The sequence below is a fragment of the Eleutherodactylus coqui genome, chromosome 5 (genome assembly GCF_035609145.1).
Source record: "Eleutherodactylus coqui strain aEleCoq1 chromosome 5, aEleCoq1.hap1, whole genome shotgun sequence".
In the NCBI taxonomy this organism is placed as follows: Eukaryota; Metazoa; Chordata; class Amphibia; order Anura; family Eleutherodactylidae; genus Eleutherodactylus; species Eleutherodactylus coqui.
In genome coordinates, this window is record NC_089841.1 from 197,799,793 (window position 1) to 197,821,974 (window position 22,182).

General features: G+C 44.5%; 1 protein-coding gene across 2 annotated transcripts; it reads right to left on the reverse strand.

Moving 5' to 3' along the window:
* Positions 1 to 1,288: 1,288 nt before the first annotated feature.
* On the reverse strand, positions 1,289 to 22,182 carry TM9SF1 (transmembrane 9 superfamily member 1). 2 transcript variants are annotated; one of them, XM_066604039.1, is made up of 6 exons: positions 22,027 to 22,182; positions 15,637 to 15,953; positions 6,087 to 6,687; positions 5,797 to 5,982; positions 2,432 to 2,705; positions 1,289 to 2,303 (listed from the first exon to the last, which is right to left on the reverse strand). In XM_066604039.1, exons 2-6 carry the CDS (start codon positions 15,949 to 15,951, stop codon positions 1,910 to 1,912), a joined length of 1,770 nt encoding a protein of 589 aa, XP_066460136.1. In that variant the 5' UTR covers positions 15,952 to 15,953; positions 22,027 to 22,182; the 3' UTR covers positions 1,289 to 1,909. The 2 variants fall into 2 exon arrangements, with proteins under 2 accessions (XP_066460136.1, XP_066460135.1); XM_066604038.1 differs by lacking the exon at positions 22,027 to 22,182 and adding an exon at positions 19,434 to 19,513.

Below are 22,182 nucleotides of genomic sequence, written 5' to 3' on the forward strand. Positions count from 1 at the left end.
CCATAATGTTCCCTGTGATAGCAATAATGTCTTACACAGCAAAATAATAAAGTCACCCACTGCGGTCCCTTCCGCCCCCACCGGGCCTCTCCTGTCTAACATCTTGTGAAAATGTGTCACCAGCGTCTCAAAGGTGCCGAGCGTGGCTTCTGGCACCGATGCTGCCACTGTTAATTGTGTCTGCATCTTAAAGACGCAGAAACAACTAGAGATGAACGAGGCTACTCGGTAAGGCAGTTATTCGACCGAGCATCGCTCTTCTCGAGTAACTGCTTAGTGATCCGAGCAGGCTCGGGTGGGCTGCGGGGAAGGAAGGGGGGTGAGGGTGGTGGTGGGGGGTTGGGGGGTGAGGGTGGTGGGAGGGGGAGTGAAGCGGAGCGGGAGGAAGAGTGAGAGAGATCTCTCTCTTCCCCTCGCTCCGCTCTCCCCGCGCAGCGCACCCAAGCCTGCTCGGATGACTAAGCAGTTACTCGAGAAGAGCGATGCTCGCTCGAGTAACTGCCTTACAGAGTAGGCTCGCTCATCTCTAGCTACAACTAACTTTAAATTCTGCTGTAGAGGATCAGTAGTTAGCGAGGGTGGTCCAATGATCCCAAGTTGCCACGTCCCCTGCAATACTGAAGTCAGAGTGCTCAACTCTCCTCAAGGACGCAGCACCCCTGCTACACTCTAAAACTAATTTGTCAAGGCATAGACTTCAAAAAAGCTCTGAATTGTCCTGTGGTGTATGGCACCAACACATTACTGGCAATCTCTGAAGTCTTGTAATTCATGAGGTGGGCCTCCATGGATCAAATTTGTTTTTCTAGCACCCCCGCCCCCGAATGCTTGATTAGATCTGGGGAATTTTGAGGCCAAGTCAACACTTTGAACTCTGTAGTGTTCCTCAAATTATTCTTGAACACTTTTTGCAGCATCATGATCCATTTTGATGCTCAAGTGCCCACCGTAGGCACTTTTAATATTGGACAGGGGTCAGCGCCACACTGACTTGTCTGCGAATACACAACTGTCATGCACTGACTTGTGCCACCTTCCTATTATAACCAGCATTAACGTTATATTGCAAGACCATATCTTTCTCGTAGGATCCGATATAAGGAACAATCTTTGCTCCCCACGTGCATTAATAACCTGAGGGCACCCATGCCCCTGTCACCGATTGCCTTTTTGACTTGGACCGTTTTTGCATGGACCATAAACATTTTTTTCAATTCATTAATAAATGGATAATAAGTGTTTCTCCCATTCACCGAATCTGCAATAGTTGCAATTAAGTTTAGTCATGTTTTGATATATATTTTTTTTTATTTTGTAAAAAGGAAAAATCAAAAAGATATAAATATATTTGTACAGAAGTCCAATAGAGAGCGAGAAACTTTTTGACAAGCCAGAGAGAACCTAGGAGACCCATGTAACAAGACAGGGCAGATCCATTCCAGTAGACCACCTTGACATATACAGGCCAGAGGAAATGCAGGGCTGGGAAAAGCACACTTTGGTCTTTAAGAAGACAACCCGCAGCAGCGTCGGAAGTCCAGATTCCGAAAGGTAGGTGGGTAGGCAATGGAAACATTCTTTACAATTTTTGGAAGTGTGAGAAACAGGAATGGAAAAAGAGTGGCAGCCAAGTAGCAGGTATCTATAATACCTTACCACAAAGGGTTGCAGACAAAGATTATACTTATGATCTCTGCATTTCCAGGTTTTACTTGCTTTTTAACTCTCACTACTTGACACCAAACTGTATAATCCTTGTGCTCAATAATTCTCCATGTGAAGCTCTCTCCCACCCAACTCCCAGTCTTGTAGCTGCATGATCTCCAGCCGCTCTTTGCATACTCTTCCATTCTTGGTCCATTTTTCCATGTAGCATTAAAAAAAACACAACGGTTCCCGTCTCACTACCTCAGTCCATTTTAAGGTTGACATATATATAACGAATAAATCGAAGTGATGCTGTAAAACTGACCGTTCCAAGCATAAGAAAGAAGACATACGCAGTAAGGAAAGAGTAGCCAAAGAACTCTATAGTCTGAACTGCCCCTGACATATTAGAACGACGCCAGTAGTAGAAGACAGAGTACAGAAAGATTAAAGCTCCAGTGGATCCTGTGCTCATGATGGACCGCCACCACCAGCGATAATCTTCACCCGACAGCTGGAAGTAGGTCAGGGCTACTGAAATGCATGCACCAACACTTAGCAAAATGGCAAATACAATGAACAGGATCCCATAGAGCGTGTACTGCTCTCGGCCCCACACAGTAGCAAAAATGTAGTAAAGCTCCACAAAGATGGCACTGTAAAAAAATGAAAGAAAAAAAAATTAGAGGAGGTAGGAGGAAGATTACAAAGTTCATAACAGTCTGAGCAAATATTTGCAGAAACAAAAAAAACAACAAACAAACAAAAAAAAAGGCCCTTATACCTGAAGGGAAGGAATCCACCGATGGCCATATGGACTGGAGCAGACTTGTACCAGGGTTGACGAGGAATCTCTCTAGCAATGTTCTTAGTGCGACATGGAGCTTCAAAGTTTCCAGCACTATTTTTACCAAAAATGCCTCCAATTACAGTAAGCGGAAATCCAACCAGAAGCCACACAGTGAGGAGGAGGAGGATTGTGGTTGCTGGAAGAGCTTGTGTTGAACCGTTGGCCCAATGGACTGAATTCACAACACTCCAAGTGAGGAAAAATGGGACTGCGTATGTAAAAAAACATTTGAGTCAATGTGAGAAGGTGCAAGAAATAAAAGCAAACATACAGTCCTCTGCAGGAAAGTTTTAGGCAGGTGTGGAAAAAATGCTGCAAAGTTAGAACGCTTTCAAAAATAGAAATGTTAATAGATTATTTTTGGCAATTAACAAAATTCAAAGTTAATGAACAAAAGAGAAATCTAAATCAAATCAATATTTGGTGTGACCACCCTTTTGCCTTCAAAAACTGCATCAATTCTTCAAGTTAGAGTTCTGTGGGGGGTCATATCACTTCCAGGACTCCTTGTTCTTTCGATGATAGTTCGTAATGACATTGGCTGGATGTTTGTGGTTGTTGTCATGCCACATAATAAATTCGGAGTGAATCAGATGTTTCCCTGATAGTACTGCATGATGGAGAAGTACCTGCCTGTAATTCCCAGTACGGAGGACATAATGAATCCTGACAAAATACCCAATCCCATATGCTGAAATGCAGCCCCAAACTGGCAATGAACCTCCACCGTGTTTCACTGTTGCCTGCAGACACTCATTATTGTACTGCTGTCCACCATGCTTCACTGCTGCCTGTAGACACCCATTATTGTACCGCTCTCCACCATGCTTCACTGCTGCCCGCAGACACGCATTATTGTACCACTCTCCACCATGCTTCACTGCTGCCCGCAGACACGCATTATTGTACCACTCTCCACCATACTTCACTGCTGCCCGCAGATACTCATTGTACCGCTCTCCAGCAAACAGTCTGCCTTCTCTTACAGCCAAATACTTCAAACATTGACTCATCAGTTAGGAACGCCTGCTGCCCTTTTTCTGCATCCAAGATCCTGTATTGTCATGCACAGCTGAGTTGCTTGCCCTTGTTTCTACGTCAAAAGTTTGTTTTTTTTGGCTGCAATTTCTCCATGAAAACTACTTCTGGCCAGACTTCTCCAAACAGTAGGTCTTCAGTCCTCAACGTTGCCAGTTTCTTTGTGTTTCTTCATAAGAGCTAATAAGGTAGATGGAATAAATCCTCCACAGTGCCACCTATTGAAAGGCAGCATTCCTTCAAGTCAAAGTCGGACTTTTTATACAAGCCTTGTTACAATGACTGGGAATTAAAAGCAAAGCCAGACCCCATGTACATACAGCTGTTTCCGGGTTATTGCCCTTCATCAGTGTACAGTAGGAGTCTGGCTTTTTGCTAGTGAGAGGCCTGGGAAGAAATGCTGCCTTTCAATAGGTGGCACTGTGGAGGATTTATTCCATCTCCCTTATTTGCATATTACCCAGAGGAGCGTGCGTGGCCATTTGAGTCTCCTCACTTAGTTTATAGTTGCTCTCCCTAAGGAGAAAAGAGCATTTCTGACCCCCGTCCCAGGCCTCTCACTAGCAAAAAGCCAGACTCCTACTGTACACTGATGAAGGGCAATAACCCGGAAACAGCTGTATGTACATGGGGTCTGGCTTTGCTTTTAATTCCCAGTCATTGTAACAAGGCTTGTATAAAAAGTCTGACTTTGACTTGAAGGAATGCTGCCTTTCAATAGGTGGCACTGTGGAGGATTTATTCCATCTACCTTATTTGCATATTACCCAGAGGAGCGTGCGTGGCCATTTGAGTCTCCTCACTTAGTTTATAGTTGCTCTCCCTAAGGAGAAAATAGCGTTTCTGACTTCATAAGAGCTTGAACACCACATTTTGAAACCCCAGTCTGCTTTGAAATCTTGACCTCGGAGAGACCTTGCTGATGCAGTATATATAACTTGTGTCTTGTTGCTGTGCTCAGTCTTGCCATGGTATATAACATGTAAAAGGAAACTGTCTTCCACAACCTCACCTTTGCAGCAGATTTTGTCTGTTCATCACCTAGTTTTAAGCGTCCTACACAGCAGTTTCTGTTAAGGACTGTGTTTCAACCTATATATGAATAAACTATTAACACTTCTAGTTTTGAAAACATTTTTACTTTGCAGCCTTTTTACCACACCTGCCTAAAAGTTTTGCACAGTACTGTATGCGTTATACTTATTTCCTAGATTATACATAAAAGAAAAGTAGCACTGTGTCTTAGGCCTCGTTCACACGGGCCTACAATGCTAGAAATTGCATGTATGAGAAACCCATGCTTTCCTATTGGTTACTTCACACATGCGACAACCTGACACAAAAACCTTGTGGTTTCGGCGATATGCCCGCAACTCATGAGGTTTTGTAGCCCATGTTTCTCTATGGAGCTTTCCTCTCTGTTGCATCGCATGAAAACGTAGTTTTCGTGCGGTGCAATGCAACTTTGACAGTAGGAAATCCTACTATCAAAGCTATAATCTAACCTTAGCTGCAGGGAAAAAAAAAAAAATACACATACATCACCTTAGAAGCACTCTCCGACACCGCAGCAGCTTCTCCCCGGGTCCCGACACAGTTTCTCTTCATCATTTTCTAAGCATCAGCCAATCACAGCCAGCGCTCGATAAGTGGCTGTGATTGAACCAATCACAGCCATTCATCGAGTGCTGGCTGTGATTGGCTAAGCGCCAACCAATCACAGCCAGCGCTTCCAAAAGGCGGGGATTTTTCAATCCCTGGCCAGAAGATGATGAAGAGGAACTGTCCCGGGGACCAAGAAGACGCTGTAGCTGCATCCTGGACAGCGCGGGAGAGGTAATGTATACTTATTTATTTTTTTTCTTCAGCTATGGCTTATTTTTGAGGTAGGGTTTATATTTCAAGCCACCCCACTCCCCCCCCCCCCCCCCCGCTTCCCTGGAAATCCTCGCATGTGGTGCTACAAAGCCGCGGTATCACTGTGAGAAAACTCTGTGATATTGCACGGACCAGCAATGTAATATTGCTGCGAGTTTCTCGCAGCGATGCCATGTCGCTTGTGTGAACGAGGCCTCAACAACAATATTGGCTAGCTAGCAGTCTCGTTCTTGAGCAATGATAGCTAGTCCAGAAAAATTCATTTAAAGTGCTGAAATTTTTGAACTTTTTTCCTAGACTAGATATAGAGCAGAATACATTAAAAACAGTAAGCTTAAACAGGAAATGGACTAACACAGAAAATACTACAAAAGGTCAACTACCTGAGAAAAGGCTAGTCGTCAAGACAATGTTCCACACCCAGCGATCTCCACCCATCTGTCGATAAAAATTACTAGACACATAGCCAGAGATGCAACAAGTGAGTGCATACAGTAAGATGGCTGCAGAATTGATCGCACCGTGTCTGTGCACATTAAACATGCCAAGAAGAACCATTACTATGATACCTAAGGGGAGAATAGACAATAGATTACAGATGCAACAACAAAAATGTATGTCCGATAGAAAAAAAATACATAAATTATCAGCCTTTAAATTTTCAAAACATTACCTGTCCCAAGTGCAAGAAATTGGGAACCGACTCCGAGCACGGCACAAAGAAGACTTCGATATGGTGGAAACCGGAAAACATCTGTATGTATAATCTTCCATCCATTGTCTCCCTGTTCCATGTCATCGGTTCCTTCCTCATCCAAATTATACCGTGCTAGGTCGCTCTTCAGAACTCGCATGAGTATAATTACCACAAAACCCAGAAGGAGGAAAACTAGCACCATAGAATTGATGATGGAAAGCCAATGAATCTCCAAGCTTTTCGGGAAGAAGCTGGAGTCTCTAAGGCGGTCACCGCGCTTTTCGTAGGTCACGGTCGTAGGGAACCAGCGTATACTGTAGGTGTGAGTCAAGCTGAGAGTCTCCCTCACATCATCCAAGCTAAATGGTTTCACATCTCGGACACTAACATTGGCAAAAATGATACGGTCTTCGTTATACTCAATGTTGAAGTCCAGGTGAGACCACAAACCAATTTTATGAGTGTGCGGTAAGAAGCCACTCTCCTCCATGTATCCTACAAAACCACGGATTGGTATATCATCCAAAACAAACTCAAAGTAGTAGAGTTCCTCAATGGCTTGGCGCAGCTCCTCTACCTGAGAGAAAATAAAACAGTTGCAGATCGTTAAAAGGTGAAAAAAATACAAAAACTATTATTTATACTTTCACACATGAGGATTATGTCTATAGACTTCCTATCCATGGAAGGCAATATCTCTAATCTATGAATGACCCAATCAGATACAACGTAATAGGAAATGCATCGTTCAGTAGTCTATCGAGGTTCAGCAGGAAGTGATGCCCTTTTCACACGACATCTTTGCCTCCTCCCTCCATCCAATCTCGTGTTTCCTCTTCTATTCAGAAACTACATGGGGATGGAAACCTGGACGCAACCATAGGGTTTAACCCCTTAGTGACCTGGCTTTTTTTCTCTCATTTTTTTTTTCCCTCCCCTCTTTAAAAAAAAAAAAATCGTAACTCCTTTAATTATCCATCGACGTCGCCATATGAGGGCTTGTTTTTTGTGGGCTGAGTTGTATTTTTCAATGGTACTATTTAATGTACTTAAAAACATAGAATTTTTTTTAAGTGGAAAGAAATGGAAAAAAAATGAAATTCCGCCATCTTGCAGTGCGTCTTGCGTGCAGTACGGCGCACAAACTGCAACAAAAATGACATGATCTCTTTATTCTATGGGTCAGTATGATTGCTACGATACCAAACTTAGATGGTTTTGTATTTTTTTTTGCAAAGAGATTTAATTTTTTAAATTATTTTCTACTGCATGCAATAGCTTTTTTATTTTTCCGTCGACATAGCTATGCGAGGGCTCATTTTTTGCGGGGCATCCCGTAGTTTGCATTGGTACCATTTTGGAATACATACTACTTTTTGATCGCTTATTGCCTTTTGTCTTGAAGATAGGGTGACCAAAAAAAAAAGTGCATTTCTGCAGTTCTTAATTTTTTTTTCTGACGACATTTGTGCGGGTAAATAATGCGTTACTTTGATAGGGATCAGACTTTTACGGACACAGCGATACCAAATATGTATTTTTGTTTTAGGATTTAGATTCGATTGTAAAAATGGCAAAAGGTTTGAGGGTTTTTTGTTGTTTTTTTTTTAACTCTCATTACTTTTTTTTTTTAATAATTAGTAAAACCTTGTTGATCTTATTTTACTTTTTTTTTTTTTAGACCCCAGAGAGGACAACAACATGCGATGCTTTGATCGCTTCTGTAGTATGATGTAATGCTATAGCATTACATCATACTGCAATCGGGCGGCAGTCTATCAAGCCACCCCATGGGCGTGGGTTGATGGGCATTGTTATGACAGCCCTGGTACCCTTCAAAAGGCGCCCTGAACTGACATGACATCTGCACGGCTCCCTGCAATCTCATCTTGGGGGGCCTTTTGGTTTTTTTTAATGCCGCTGTCAGAATTGACAGCGGCATTTAAACACTTAACAGCTTCAATGAGCCGCATGACTTATCGGAGCTGTTGCTGCTGAGTGTAAGAAAACAGCCGACAGTCGCAATGTCCTGCAGCAGCAGGATGTAAAAACGAGATAGGCTGGTCACTAGGGAGTTAATGTGTGAGCTGCAGATCACTTTGTATTCCCTTTCATTAGGTTTTCGTTCCAGTCAGCTGGATAGAAAAGTATCGTCCGCAGTGCTTATCTATCCAGATGAAAAGACTAAGAGGGACGAAAACCTAATGAAAGGGAAACCAAAGTGGTCTTCGGCGCACACATTAAACCCTATGGTCCTTTTTTAGGCCAACCCCATGCAGTTTTTTTTGCATAGAAGACACACAGGTAGCATTGGGGTGGCTGCTGTGTGAAAAGACCCTAACTAAATTAAAGAGTATGTTATCGATATGAACTTAGATTCAAATATAATAACTATATAAATAAATCAAGAATTGGATCAAGTTAGTCACAGTGCAAGTCTTGACAAATAAAAAAAAAAAAAAAAAAAAAAAAAAAACCAAAAAAAAAACCACAACAACAATCTGGTATTTCAGATCATAAAGCATAAAACTACATTCAGCAAATCCAGGCTTACAAATCAGAGCTACATAATAGCTGGAAGAACGAGCCTGTGGATAGAGATGGGTTACTTTCTATATTCTGCATTACAATGCCTGTCTGTTGATACGAATACCATGAAACAAAAGTCATGTTCACACAATTAGGTAAAATCTGATGAGTACATACCATAGAATCTGCGGCAGAAATACAAGCCTACCCTCGCATCTCTGCTGCAGGTTTGTAGTTTGACATTTTGTGGATCCACACGTGGATTACCTCCTTTCAATGGGGCTAATCTGCATGTGGTAGCCAATCCATGTCAATAAGTGATGTCACTTTTTTTTCACAACATGTATTTCAGGTTTTACAGAATCCCAACTTAATTTTCTCAACACTCCTTTAACAACACCTGAAATTATAGACACTATCAAGTCTCTGAAATCCCACAAAAGCTCCCGGCCCTGACGGCTTTTCCAACGACTATTATGAACTTTTCCCAGCCCATCTTACCCCACATCTAACTCGTGCCTTTAACCCTTTGCAATCCAATTTTGGATTCAGGGTTTCCTAGGGGGCATTCTCTTTCTGCCATTTTAGAATGGCGCCATCTGCTGGCTAGAGCCAGTACTGCGGTATGGGACATACTGGAGAGGCCCCTGACAACAGAGCGGCCAGTAATATACAGTAAGAATACCCTGCTGGACGTCTTCCGACATCAGACCTGTACAGCCTTCAATCAGAATGTCTTTAGATGTCAGACAGTGGATTGGAAAGGGTTAATCAAGGAATTGAAGCTGGCTCCTTCCCCACGGAAATAATAACAATCCCCAAGCCAGAAAAAGAACCTACCTCCCCCTTCAACTTTAGACCTATATCCCTATTAAACTGTGATATAAAAAGTTACGCTAAAGCGCTAGCACAAAGACTTTTAAACATCCTTCCCCATATAGCTCATTCGGACCAGGTGGGCTTCATAAAAGGGAGACAAGCTTCAGATGGAACTAGAAGAATACTTAGGCCTCATGTCCACGGGGAAAATCAGGCCCGCTACGGATTCTCCATGGAGAATCCGTAGCGGGTCCCTCCTGCCCCGCGGACATGAGCGCTTAAAATAAGAACTAACTTACCCGTAGCGGACCGGGCAGGTCTTCTCTTGTTCACGGCCGGATCTTCTGTCATCGGCCGGCGGATGTGCTCGGCACGCCGGCTGCGTGCCGCGCGCATGCGCCGTGCACATCCGCCCGGCCGAAGAAGGAAGATCCGGCCGTGAAGAAGAGAAGAACTGCCCGGTCCGCTGCGGGTAAGTTATTCTTATTTTAGGTCTCCCGTGGATCCGGACGGCTTCCATAGGCTCCAATAGAAGCCTGTGGGAGACCCGCACGAAAATGGAGCATGTCACGTTTTTTTTCATGCTCCATTTTCTTTTATTCCCTTTTATTGACCATCCGCGGGTATTTATCTACCCGCGGGTGGTCAATGCATCCCTATGGGGTGCGGATCCACATGCGGGTGATCCGCTGCGGATTTTAAATCCTATTTTGCCCGTGGACATGAGGCCTTAACCTTTTATACAAACCTGAAATTACACATTCTCCTTCAGTCCTAGTAGCCCTGGGTGCTGAAAAAGCATTTGACAGGCTCCACTGGGAATATGCCTACGCCACATTAAATAAATTCGGATTTTCCGGTAACATATTTAAAGCTATCCAAGCCCTATACACTTCCCCATCAGTAAACGTTTTGGCAGATGGTATGTTGTCCACTCCTTTCTTTATCACTAATGGCACTCGCCAAGGATGCCCACTTTCTCCCTTACTATTAACCCTAGTCATGGAACCCTTGGCGGAATACATAGGGAGCAGCCCAGATATACAGGGGATAAATGCCGGCTCTAGACAACACAAAATCAGTCTATTCGCCGACGACATCTTACTCACACTATCAGACCCTATTTCATCTTTAAGAACAACCCAAGCAACACTGCAAAAATTTTCGGAAAAATCCTACTACAAATTGAATATCACTAAATCACAAATATTAGGTATAGAAATTCAAGAAGACTTGAAAAATGATATACAAAAAGAATTCCCTTTCCAGTGGCAGTCTAGGAGCATTCTGTACCTGGTTTAAACTTATGCTTCCCCACCTCACATCTCATCTCAGAAACTCTCCCCCCTTTACTTGCAGACATCCAAAAAGAATTAGACACTTTTTGCTCCTGTTCCCTGTCATGGTCAGGCCGGGTCGCTATATAGAAAAAGATGATCTTACCAAAAAGTCTGCATTACTTCCGCACTCTACCTATACCTATTCCAAAACGCTCTCTAAAATAGCTTCCAAAAACAGTTGTCCAACTTTATATGGCAAAGCAAAAAAAACAAGAATTGCACTATCTAGTCTTACATTACACAGATATCAAGGAGGCTTGGGTCTTCCCAACTAAGAATCCTATCGTAAATCTATTGTCCTTAGCAATCTAGAAGCTTGGACGCGACACAATTCAAAAATAAGTTGGCCCTCACTAGAAATAGATTTCAACAAACAAAAACCTCTCCATTATTGGAGATTCTTACCCTCCGATCTTGAAATCCGTGAATATTTCGTCCCTCTCCTCCAATGAGAGCATCTGTAGAAGCCTGGATTGACCTGGCCCGTAATTCCGATAAATACATAACAATTTTTTCTCTAAAAATACCCCTTGAAACTCTAGTATTCTTCATCCCCAACCTATGCATGAAGCCCTGGTCTAAATACGGCCCAAGACATATATCTGATCTTTTTTCTCCGACCGGACTCCTCTCTTTTCGGGACCTGGCAGCCAGTTTTCACCTGACAAACTCTAATATTTACAAATATATTCAAATATCCTCTTTTCTACAATGTTATCATCTGGAAGATATTAAGGTCTCAGAGATAATCCATTCATTTTTAGATGCTCCACAAGTCAAAATACATACTTGATTTTATGACATTTTTCCAGGTAATTTGAGACCATCGGGGAAATGCCACCTCATAAATTGGGGTAAAGGCATAGGCCAAAAAATACCTACTGACCAATGGCTTAAAGGGGTTGTCTCGCAGCAGCAAGTGGGGTTATACACTTCTGTATGGCCATATTAATGCACTTTGTAATATACATCGTGCATTAAATATGAGCCATACAGAAGTTATTCACTTACCTGCTCCGTTGCTGGCGTCCACGTCTCCATGGCTCCGTCTAATTCTGATGTCTTCTGGCGTTTTTAGACGCGCTTGCGCTGTGCGGTCTTCTGCCTGGTGAATGGGGCCGCTCGTGCTGGAGAGCTGGTCACCGCGTCGTCATCGTAGCTCCGCCCCGACACGTGTGCCGATTCCAGCCAATCAGGAGGCTGGAATCGGCAATGGAACGCACAGAGCCCATGGTGCACCATGGGAGAAGACCCGTGGTGCACCATGGGAGAAAAACGCAGTGCATCCCTGGGAAAGGACCGGCGGCCATCTTTGGGAGAAGATTTTTTAAAGTCCTTATTTCGACGGATCGGTGAGTAGCAAGCGGTTTAAAAACCGCTTTAATTTGCTATTTTATGCCAGGGGGGGTGACAGGGGGAATGGGGTAATGTAAAATTTTGAGGTTTGCCGCGAGACAACCCCTTTAAGGCCTTTAGACGGGCTGGGCAATCCTCGCAAGGAGTCAATTTGATTGAAACACACTTAAAACTCCTAACACGCTGGTATTACACCCCATCAGTGATGGCTAGAAGCTTGGCCGATAGCGACAGATGTTGGAGAAACTGGAAAAGACAGGGCTCCCTTCTTCATATTTTCTGGTCATGTCCACTTTTCGTTCTTTTTTGGAGGGATGTTTACAAACGTATTGATAAGGCCTCAACCTTCCCTTCTCCCCTGACCTAGCTTTACTGTTCCTAACCACAGACAAAATCTACCCTCCGCTAAAGAAACTGACAGGTCATATACTGACAATGGAAATCTGAGACAATACCAACCGTACTAGAACTCACTCGCCTGGTATAAGAACATAGTGTGTATGAAAAGATTCTAGCCCTAAGGCCTCATGTCCACGGGGAAAAGAAGAATTAAAATCCGCATGGGATCACCCTCACACGGATCCGCGCCCCATAGGAATGCATTGACCACCCGCGGGTAGATAAATACCCGCGGACGGTCAATAAAAGTGAATTTAAACATTTGTGGAGCATGAAAAAAAAAAAAAAAATGGACATGCTCCATTTAGGTGCGGGTCTCCTACGGAAGCCTATGGAAGCCGTCCGGTTCCGCAGGAGACCCGCGCCTGAATTAAACTCACCTGCTCCGGGCGATGCAGATCTTCCTTCGCGGCAGGATCTTCTTTCTTTGACCAGGCGGATATGCCCGGCGCATGCACGCGGCACGCAGCCGGCGTACTGAGCACATCCGCTGGGCCGAAGAAAGAAGATCCGGCCACGAAGAAGGGAAGACCTGCACAGTCCGCAGCAGGTGAGTTTATTCTTATTTTAATGCCTCATGTCTGCGGGGCAGGAGGGACCTGCTACGGATTCTCCATGGCCTGATTTTCCCCATGGACATGAGGCCTAAGGAACAACGATATTTTGAGATTTGACATGATGTGGAAGCCATGCACAACTCTATTTCCTTGCTAAAGTAGAAATTTTGGTGAACCTTGCGTTAAGGTGTTAAGATTCTCGGTCCTCTCAAACTTTCTGCCCTACTCTACCCTATACCCCTTCACCCCCCCCCCTCCTCCTTCCCTTACCCTTTCATGCTTACTTAATTCTTTGATGATAACATTGAGCATTTTTTCAGTTTATACTGAACTATTGTACGATATTCTCTAAACGTGCTAGATCTTCAGGTTTAAAACAAAAACTACATGTTTATGATGCTGAGACACTATCTCACATAAACAGGGGGTATTTTTGCTCTGTAACTTATTATACATAAAACCAATAAAGACTTATTGTTTAAAAAAAACATGTATTTCAGGTTTGTGCTGCAAGAACTATGGAATGGATTCCAATTCAAATGATGATGGGTGGTGAAATAATGCTGTCCAAATCAGGAAGTACCAATTGTATTTAGGCACTGCAGTTTTAACCACCTTACAGTCACATTAAGGCGAGGCGCACACGAACAGGTCGGATTGCGCATGAGGGAGGCCAGCAGCGAATTCAAGCCGGAGACACACATGCCTGCATTATCTGTATTGCAGATGACCGTGGAGGCTTGCAGGCGGTCATGCGCACTACAGTTTTTAAATTCCTTTCACTTAGCAATGATGCGGGTATCCACAGCCCATACGCAATGTTAATTGCATAAGGGCTGCAGGTCGGACGGCTCCATTGACTTTAATGGAGGCCGTCCGCGCGGGTTCCATGGCAAAAGAGAACATACTGCAAATAAAAATTAAAAATTTTGCAAGTACATGCCTTTCAATGCCCGCGTTTTACCACAGATCGTTCATGCGGACGCAATCGCTGAACCCGCAATACAAATCCAGTCGTGCGAGACCGGCCTAAAACTGGAAAAACCCTCCTGGAAATGTCACTTTTTTTACTGTAGGTTTTGACCTTGTCTCATGTAAAAATATTTGCTGCAGAACTCATCTTAAATTCATTTTTAATCACTCAGTGACCCAACTAATTTTAACCTTGCCAACCAGTAAAGTTTCCCTTTTTGCGGTCCAGTGGTCATAAATTGTGATTTTTGTGTAAAATGCAGCTGTATGATAACTTGTCCTGGAACATGTCCCATAACGCCGCCCCTCTGACAGTGCACGTGTAGTATCGGTGTAGGTCTTCTATATGCTCAGAAATGGTGACAGGCTCCCTTTAATTTTTTTGCAAGGGGTCAAACGGCAATTAAAAAAGGAAGCAATTTTACCATTGTTTTTTAGATGCATTTTTACGGCATTCACCATGTGGAATACATATTATGATAATTTATTCTGGGGGTCATTGAGATTATGACAAATTTGTAGAGGTTTTATGTTTTACTACTTTCGCATAATATAAAACACTTTTTTTTAAATAAGAAAAATTGCCATTTTGGCATTTTCTTTTTTTATGGAATTTACCATGCTGGAGAGATACTACTTTATTTTATAGTATGGGTTGTAAAGACACCAATTATGTGTATTTTTTTTGTTTTATTTTTTCAGTATTTAAGGGGGACTTTTTTTTTTCTGTATAAACGTTTAGATACTACGATTAGCACTGACTGTAGAATCGATGGGGTTAAACTGTATGAAGGAGTGTATAGATTAACAAGTGCTCATCTAGTCACTCATTTTCTGGGAAGAAAGATTCACATATATGACAATAAGAGAGTAAATATGCTCTCTGACTGATAAGGGAGAGGGGGTGATAACATGAACAAAGGTTGTGTTACCCCCTCCCCTGGAGAATCACAGATCTTCTCTGCTGCCTTCTTGTCTCCCGCTGCCCCTCCTTTGCTTGTATACAGACTGAAGTGACAGCTATAAATTAAGTAGTATTCCTGACCCCACTTCAAACGGCTGTAGCTTGGGTACAAGAAACTTGACTTTAAAACGAGACCAAAAGCATGTCAGTGGCATCGGAGGTACAGCCATTTCAAGTAGAATAAGTTCTGTTTTTCCAAAACATTAATGTCCTTTTTTCCCCTCGTAGAACAAACAGAGCTCGGGGTAATCAGTAGGGGCGCTAACACCAAACTTTTTTTGTATCAGCCAATCATGCAATCACGATTTTGACTAGAACCTGTTGGATAGAAGTCTTTACATGCTGGAACACTCGAAAGCAACAACTGCAATTACTCAGATAGAACACAATTAAGTGTCAACTGCTGATTGAACCTTGTCCTAGTTTATTGTTTGTACTTCTGGCATTTGCTTACAATACGAGCCTAAAAGTTTTATTGCATACCATAAAATGGTCAATAAAAAGTGCTTTGTATGACAAGGACTAAGAAATCTTTCCTGTCTGTCTACTACAAACAGGTACATAGTATAAGGAGCTATGCGATGTCTTACCTGACTCACACTCAGCTTGAGCTCACAAAGGGGCTCCCGTTCCACGTTAATTCGGAACGCTATCTTGTACATGGACTCTGCCATCCGATCTCCATCAAGCACCTCTCCCAAGGTCAGGCTCTTGTGCCGGACTTGTGTGGGGGCACACACTGGCAGCTGGTAGTAGTGATAGGTTTCCTGCGGGTTGTGGTATGGCCCCACTTTATTTACATACAGCATTACGGTTTCACCCTGCTTGTATCGATTGTCCCCCGTTATGGGTGAAGGAATCATACTCCACACAAAAAGAACGGCAAAAGAGTGCAAGACATACATGTCTAGAAATAAGGAAAACACAGATCATTTGGTGAAGCGAGCAATACAAAATGTCAAGGACAGTCTGAAAATAGACAGTGTTAAACATCTATGACAGTTCCCCAATGCTTCATAGCAAGAGTCTCGTTGACATACAAACCACAATTGTTCTGTCACACTCAGTAAGGCCTTATTCACACGAACGTTTTATTGAAAATCGCGGCCATCTAAAGCATTGGATTGTTCCCAGCAGAGAAAGAGAAATACCTATGGCCGAGCACTTTACTAGTCACGAACAAGGCATAGAAGATATGAAAGTTATGATACTGAAGGGCAGTTTCAAGTCACAAAGCCATAGAAGAATTTGGGAATATACATTTATAACAACTTTTGACACTTTCAATAAAGGGTTAAATTCTTAGCATAGATAACGCTGGTGGCCCCCCTCAACAGTAATTCAGGGACCATAACACCTTCACTCCCTTATTAGTGACTATTTAAAAAGGTTTGCTCTGTGCCTTGTCATAAGTATGGGTGTATAAATATGCACGCCTCTTCGGATCTATTTCATTTAAGGCTGAAGAAGAACCCTGCGTTGGTTCAGAAGCTTGCATTAACGTCATGTATCTTTGTAAGCATTAAAAGGTTTCATATCTACAAGATTACGTGGTTTTTCTTGCGGATCAATCACATTTTGCTGTACTGGCTAACATGGTACCAAACCTTTTTTTTTTCCATTAACCATTGGATTCCAATGCATTTGTTCAGATGGTCAATTTTCTGGTGTGTAAAATCGTCTGTCCGGAAAAAAATAGTACATATGGTGCAGATTTTGGCCGGCCGACACACACACATGGAAAAGATAGGTCTTGCCCTATCTTTTGGCCGCGATCAGGATATAGGAGCTGCCGGCAGGCAGAGGAGGGGGGAGTTTAGCATGACTAGCTCTGCTAAGCTCCCGCCCCCTCCCTTTGCTGGCAGGGGAAAGGGAGGGAAGGAAAGAGTTTAGCAGAACTACGGAATTCCGAGCTCTGGCGTGCATACGTCGCACCTGTCTGTCTGAAAGGGTGAGAAAACGCAAAATTCAGTGGCGACTTGGTCGTGGCCTTCAGCCGCGATGCGGGTGGCCAAAAATTGCATCGCCCCTGTGAATAAAGCCTAAGACCAGGTTCACAGGGCCGTATTTGTAAAACTCTCCGTAAGTCACGTAGGTTTTACCGCTGTGGTGCCGACCTATTGCCGTCTGTGGCAACGATAGTGTACTACGCATCCCAGGCATGCTGCCATGCACTGTCTTCTTGGGGTTTTTTTGTGCTTGAATTTCCACGCTGCCACTTTGCAACGGCGCGTATATAATTGCCTATGGGCGGTGTTTGAGTACGCACCCATAGAGAACAATGGGCTATCAGGCACATAATACACAGCAAAATAGAACGTTCTGCGTTAGATTTTTTGCTTGCGTATTATGCAATGCTTACACGCAAATGTGAGCGAAACAGCATAAGGCAATGTATTTGATTGCCTGCGAATTACCACGCATCACACGCATGTAACACATGGTAATCTTACGCATATGTGAGCTCGGCCTAAAGCAGCAGCCACAGAAATGCTTGAGGCGTTCGTGTATAGCTGCATGTCTCCGATTCAAGAAGGAGAATAGATACCAATCATTCAAATCCTTAGGCTGATCACAAATCTAGGCTTGCTTCTGTGGAATATACCAATAGTCCGCACCGATAACGTAACCTGCAGAGAAAATAAATCTGTGCAAAAAAATTCATCTTTATCAAATATACACAAAATAAAATAAACAGTATACACGCTAAAAGCAAATGTACAAACGGATGTATCGAATCGTTAGTATGTGTGCTGTTCCACCTTTCGGGATTAATATTTTAGGTTTTATTTTATACATATTAAGGCAAAATGCCCACGAACTGATTTGTACCGCGGTGTAAATCCGCAGCTGTTAGTTTCTATTAAACCTAATAGCTTTTCCGCCAGCCAATGCCGACATGTGGAGTTTTATTGCGAATTTACGCAAGTGGTAAAAATCTGCAGCATGTTGTATTTTCTGCGGATTTATGCTGTGGGAGGTCTCCATTAAAATAGTATTAATGGACACCGCGGATAAACGCACGTTTTTCCGTGACCACCAGCGGGGCATTTTCTTTACCACCGCGGTTCTCCCGCAGCGTAGATCCACGGGCGTATCCTGCGACGGTCGTGGGCATAAGTCCTCAGCAAAGAGGATTTTTTGGGGTATACATTTATGTTTCGCGCATGTATCGTTTTTGGCGTGATTTGATAAGAAGGCATGAATCAGACAGGAAACGAAAAACCACATCCCACGATACATCGGATGCCGTAAGCAGAACAGATATTGTACACTCGCTGCAGTAAATAGAGCTCGGCTAACTGAACGCTAAAATACACAGCATTTTGCTCAATGTGAAAATTGACTTTTAGGGTTTACATAGCAGCTGCAAGGATAGATTCTTTTATAGATGCATGCTCATAGACTTCTATGTCCACAGACTGAAGAACTCTGCTAGTGACCCGATATTAACAGCAAGCAGACTACAGGGGAAAGTTCTAATATTGAGAACAACCCATTTACGCTACTTTGAAACTATCATGAAAAAGTAACAAGGCTTCCAACACCAAAAAACAATGGGACAAGAACAATTCCCAACTCTGTACCCCCCTCCAGTCTATATCACCACCGAGTGTTATCGGACCTATATTCTCGTTTCTTCCCAGGTCAAAACAGGACATGAGGATTTAACTATGACAGGTAAGAAGTTATAGAAGGGCAGGAAAACTTTACAGAAACTATAGTGTTGTTTTACTTTTCCCGTGAAGTAGTGATTTAGTATAGCCGTGTACACTAAGCACCGCAGTAACATATAGTGGTTATCACATCCGCCTCTTACATTTCCCCATAGTCACTGACTAAATCTCAGCATCATACACAAGTAAAAAGCAACTGTCATAGGACAGTCCTACTAGATCCACTTAAACGCTTCCAAATGGGTATTTAAAGATGGGTGCTATATATGCAGAAGCCCCTTAGATGATTAAAGGAGAGGGAATACATACCCAGCACTTCGACAATCTTCCTGGCAGACTATAAGGAGAACTGACCCGCAGCATAAATGGCTTCTATCACCTCCCTTTATCTAAAATCTGCCCACCCCTTTAAGGGGGCCAGACACAATACAAGATAAGATTGTATTCCATCTAGTAGATATCAGAGGTCATGCCAGATGTGTCATAAAAGAAGACGTTGTGGCAAAAATCAACAGGTCAGAAACCCATCTGCTGAAATCAACAGGTTAGAAACCCATCTGCTGCTGCAGATACACATCGTACTACATGTGGGATTGTAACAACTACATAAAACAATGCAAACAAACCATCTGTTGCACTTCTTTTAGCTACACTTGGGGGCACAAATTAAACTGCTTCAAAGGCAACATGGCAGATGGGGTTTCCTGTACCTGTAAGGTATTTCTTCAGCACACCTAGTGGGATCATACAGCCCACAATCTCATCCAAGCTGCTGGAAATCTAAGCTTCTGGGATAAAATGATACAATAACTCAAGATTCTGGTGGAAATGTGCAATTCTGCCACCGCTGCCAGGGCCAGAGCCCGTTGGCCACCGCTGCCAGGACCAGAACCCGTTGGCCACCGCTGCCAAGACCAGAGCCCGTTGGCCACCGCTGCCAAGACCAGAGCCCGTTGGCCACCGCTGCCAAGACCAGAGCCCGTTGGCCACCGCTGCCAAGACCAGAGCCCGTTGGCCACCGCTGCCAGGACCAGAGCCCGTTGGCCACCGCTGCCAGGACCAGAGCCCGTTGGCCACCGCTGCCAGGACCAGAGCCCGTTGGCCACCGCTGCCAGGACCAGAGCCTGTTGGCCACCGCTGCCAGGACCAGAGCCTGTTGGCCACTCTGGTAACAGCTTTTATGGGGAGGAATAGAAAGAGTTACAGACAACTCCTCATGCTTGGCTACCTGCCTCCTGGGATCTGTCCCGGTACATGGCTGCCCGTGACACCTCCCATGTACAGTATATACTGCAGCTCCTGTAGTCTTGTCACCCCAGGTCATTTAACTGTCATATATTAGTGCAGTCACTATGGTAACAGTGTGGGGCTCCTACTGTACACTTACCACTCTACTATATGGGTCACTGACTCTTACACGCTAGTGCAGTCACTATGGTAACGGTGAGGGGTCCCCCTGTACACTAGTGCAGTCACTATGGTAACTATGAGGGGTCCCTCTGTACACTAGTGCAGTCACTATGGTAACTATGAGGGGGTCCTCCTGTACACTTGTCACTATACTCCCGGGTCACTGACTCCTATACACTAGTGCAGTCACTATGGTAACAGTGAGGGGGTCCCCCAGTACACTAGTGCAGTCACTATGGTGACGGTGAGGGGGTCCTTCTGTACACTAGTGCAGTCACTATAGTAACGGTGAGGGGTCCCCCAGTACACTAGTGCAGTCACTATGGTGACGGTGAGGGGGTCCTTCTGTACACTAGTGCAGTCACTATAGTAACGGTGAGGGGTCCCCCAGTATACTAGTGCAGTCACTGTGGTAACAGTGAGGGGGTCCTCCTGTACACTTGTCACTATACTCCCGGGTCACCGACTCATACACTAGTGCAGTGACTATGGTAACGGTGAGGGGGTCCTCCTGTACACTTGTCACATACTCCCAGGTCACTGACTCCTATACACTAGTGCAGTCACTATGGTGACGGTGAGGGGTCCTTCTGTACACTAGTGCAGTCACTATGGTAACGGTGAGGGGTCCCCCTGTACACTAGTGCAGTCACTATGGTAACGGTGAGGGGTCCCCCTGTACACTAGTGCAGTCACTATGGTAACGGTGAGGGGTCCCCCTGTACACTAGTGCAGTCACTATGGTGACGGTGAGGGGGTCCTTCTGTACACTAGTGCAGTCACTATAGTAACGGTGAGGGGTCCCCCAGTACACTAGTGCAGTCACTATGGTAACTGTGAGGGGGTCCTCCTGTACACTTGTCACTATAATCCTGGGTCACTGACTCCTATACGCCAGTGCAGTCACTATGGTAATGGTGAGAGGATCCTCCTGTACACTAGTGCAGTCACTATGGTAATGGTGAGAGGATCCTCCTGTACACTTGTCACTATACTCCCAGGTCATTGACTCCTATACACTAGTGCAGTCACTATGGTAACCGTGAGGGGGTCCTCCTGTACACTTGTCACTATACTCCCAGGTCATTGACTCCTATACACTAGTGCAGTCACTATGGTAACGGTGAGGGTGTCCCCCAGTACACTAGTGCAGTCACTATGGTAACGGTAAAGGGGTCCCCCAGTACACTAGTGCAGTCACTACGGTAACGGTGAGGGGGTCCTCCTGTACACTAGTGCAGTCACTATGGTAACGGTGAGGGGTCCTCTTGTACACTTGTCACTATACTCCCGGGTCACTGACTCCTATACACTAGTGCAGTCACTACGGTAACGGTGATGGGGTCCCCCAGTACACTCGTGCAGTCACTATGGTAACGGTAAAGGGGTCCCCCAGTACACTAGTGCAGTCACTATGGTAACGGTGAAGGGGTCCCCCAGTACACTAGTGCAGTCACTATGGTAACGGTGAGGGGTCCTCTTGTACACTTGTCACTATACTCCCGGGACACTGCCTCCTATACACTAGTGCAGTCACTACGGTAACGGTGATGGGGTCCCCCAGTACACTCGTGCAGTCACTATGGTAACTGTGACTGGGTCCCCCTGTACACTAGTGCAGTCACTACCGTAACGGTGAGGGGGTCCTCTTGTACACTTGTCACTATACTCCCGGGTCACTACCTCCTATACACTAGTGCAGTCACTATGGTAACGGTGCCGGGGTCCCCCAGTACACTAGTGCAGTCACTATGGCGACGGTGAGGGGTCACTTCCTGAGGGCGGTGACTACAGCTACAAGGTGCCGCTCCTCCGGTCACATAACTCCCGGCAGCCGTGTACGTGCAGCCAACAGTGGCACCCAGCAACAGCCGCTCTCTGCCCACTTCTTACCTGCACTCGGTCTCCAGGATTCTCTGACAGATCCCGGGGGCCTCCACTTTCGTGACGTCTAATGTCCGTCCACGGCCCGCCTGATCCGGAGCGCTGACATGCTCGCATCTTCCGACTCTCCATACGTTTAGGCTTATAAATATCGTGCAGTCGGTT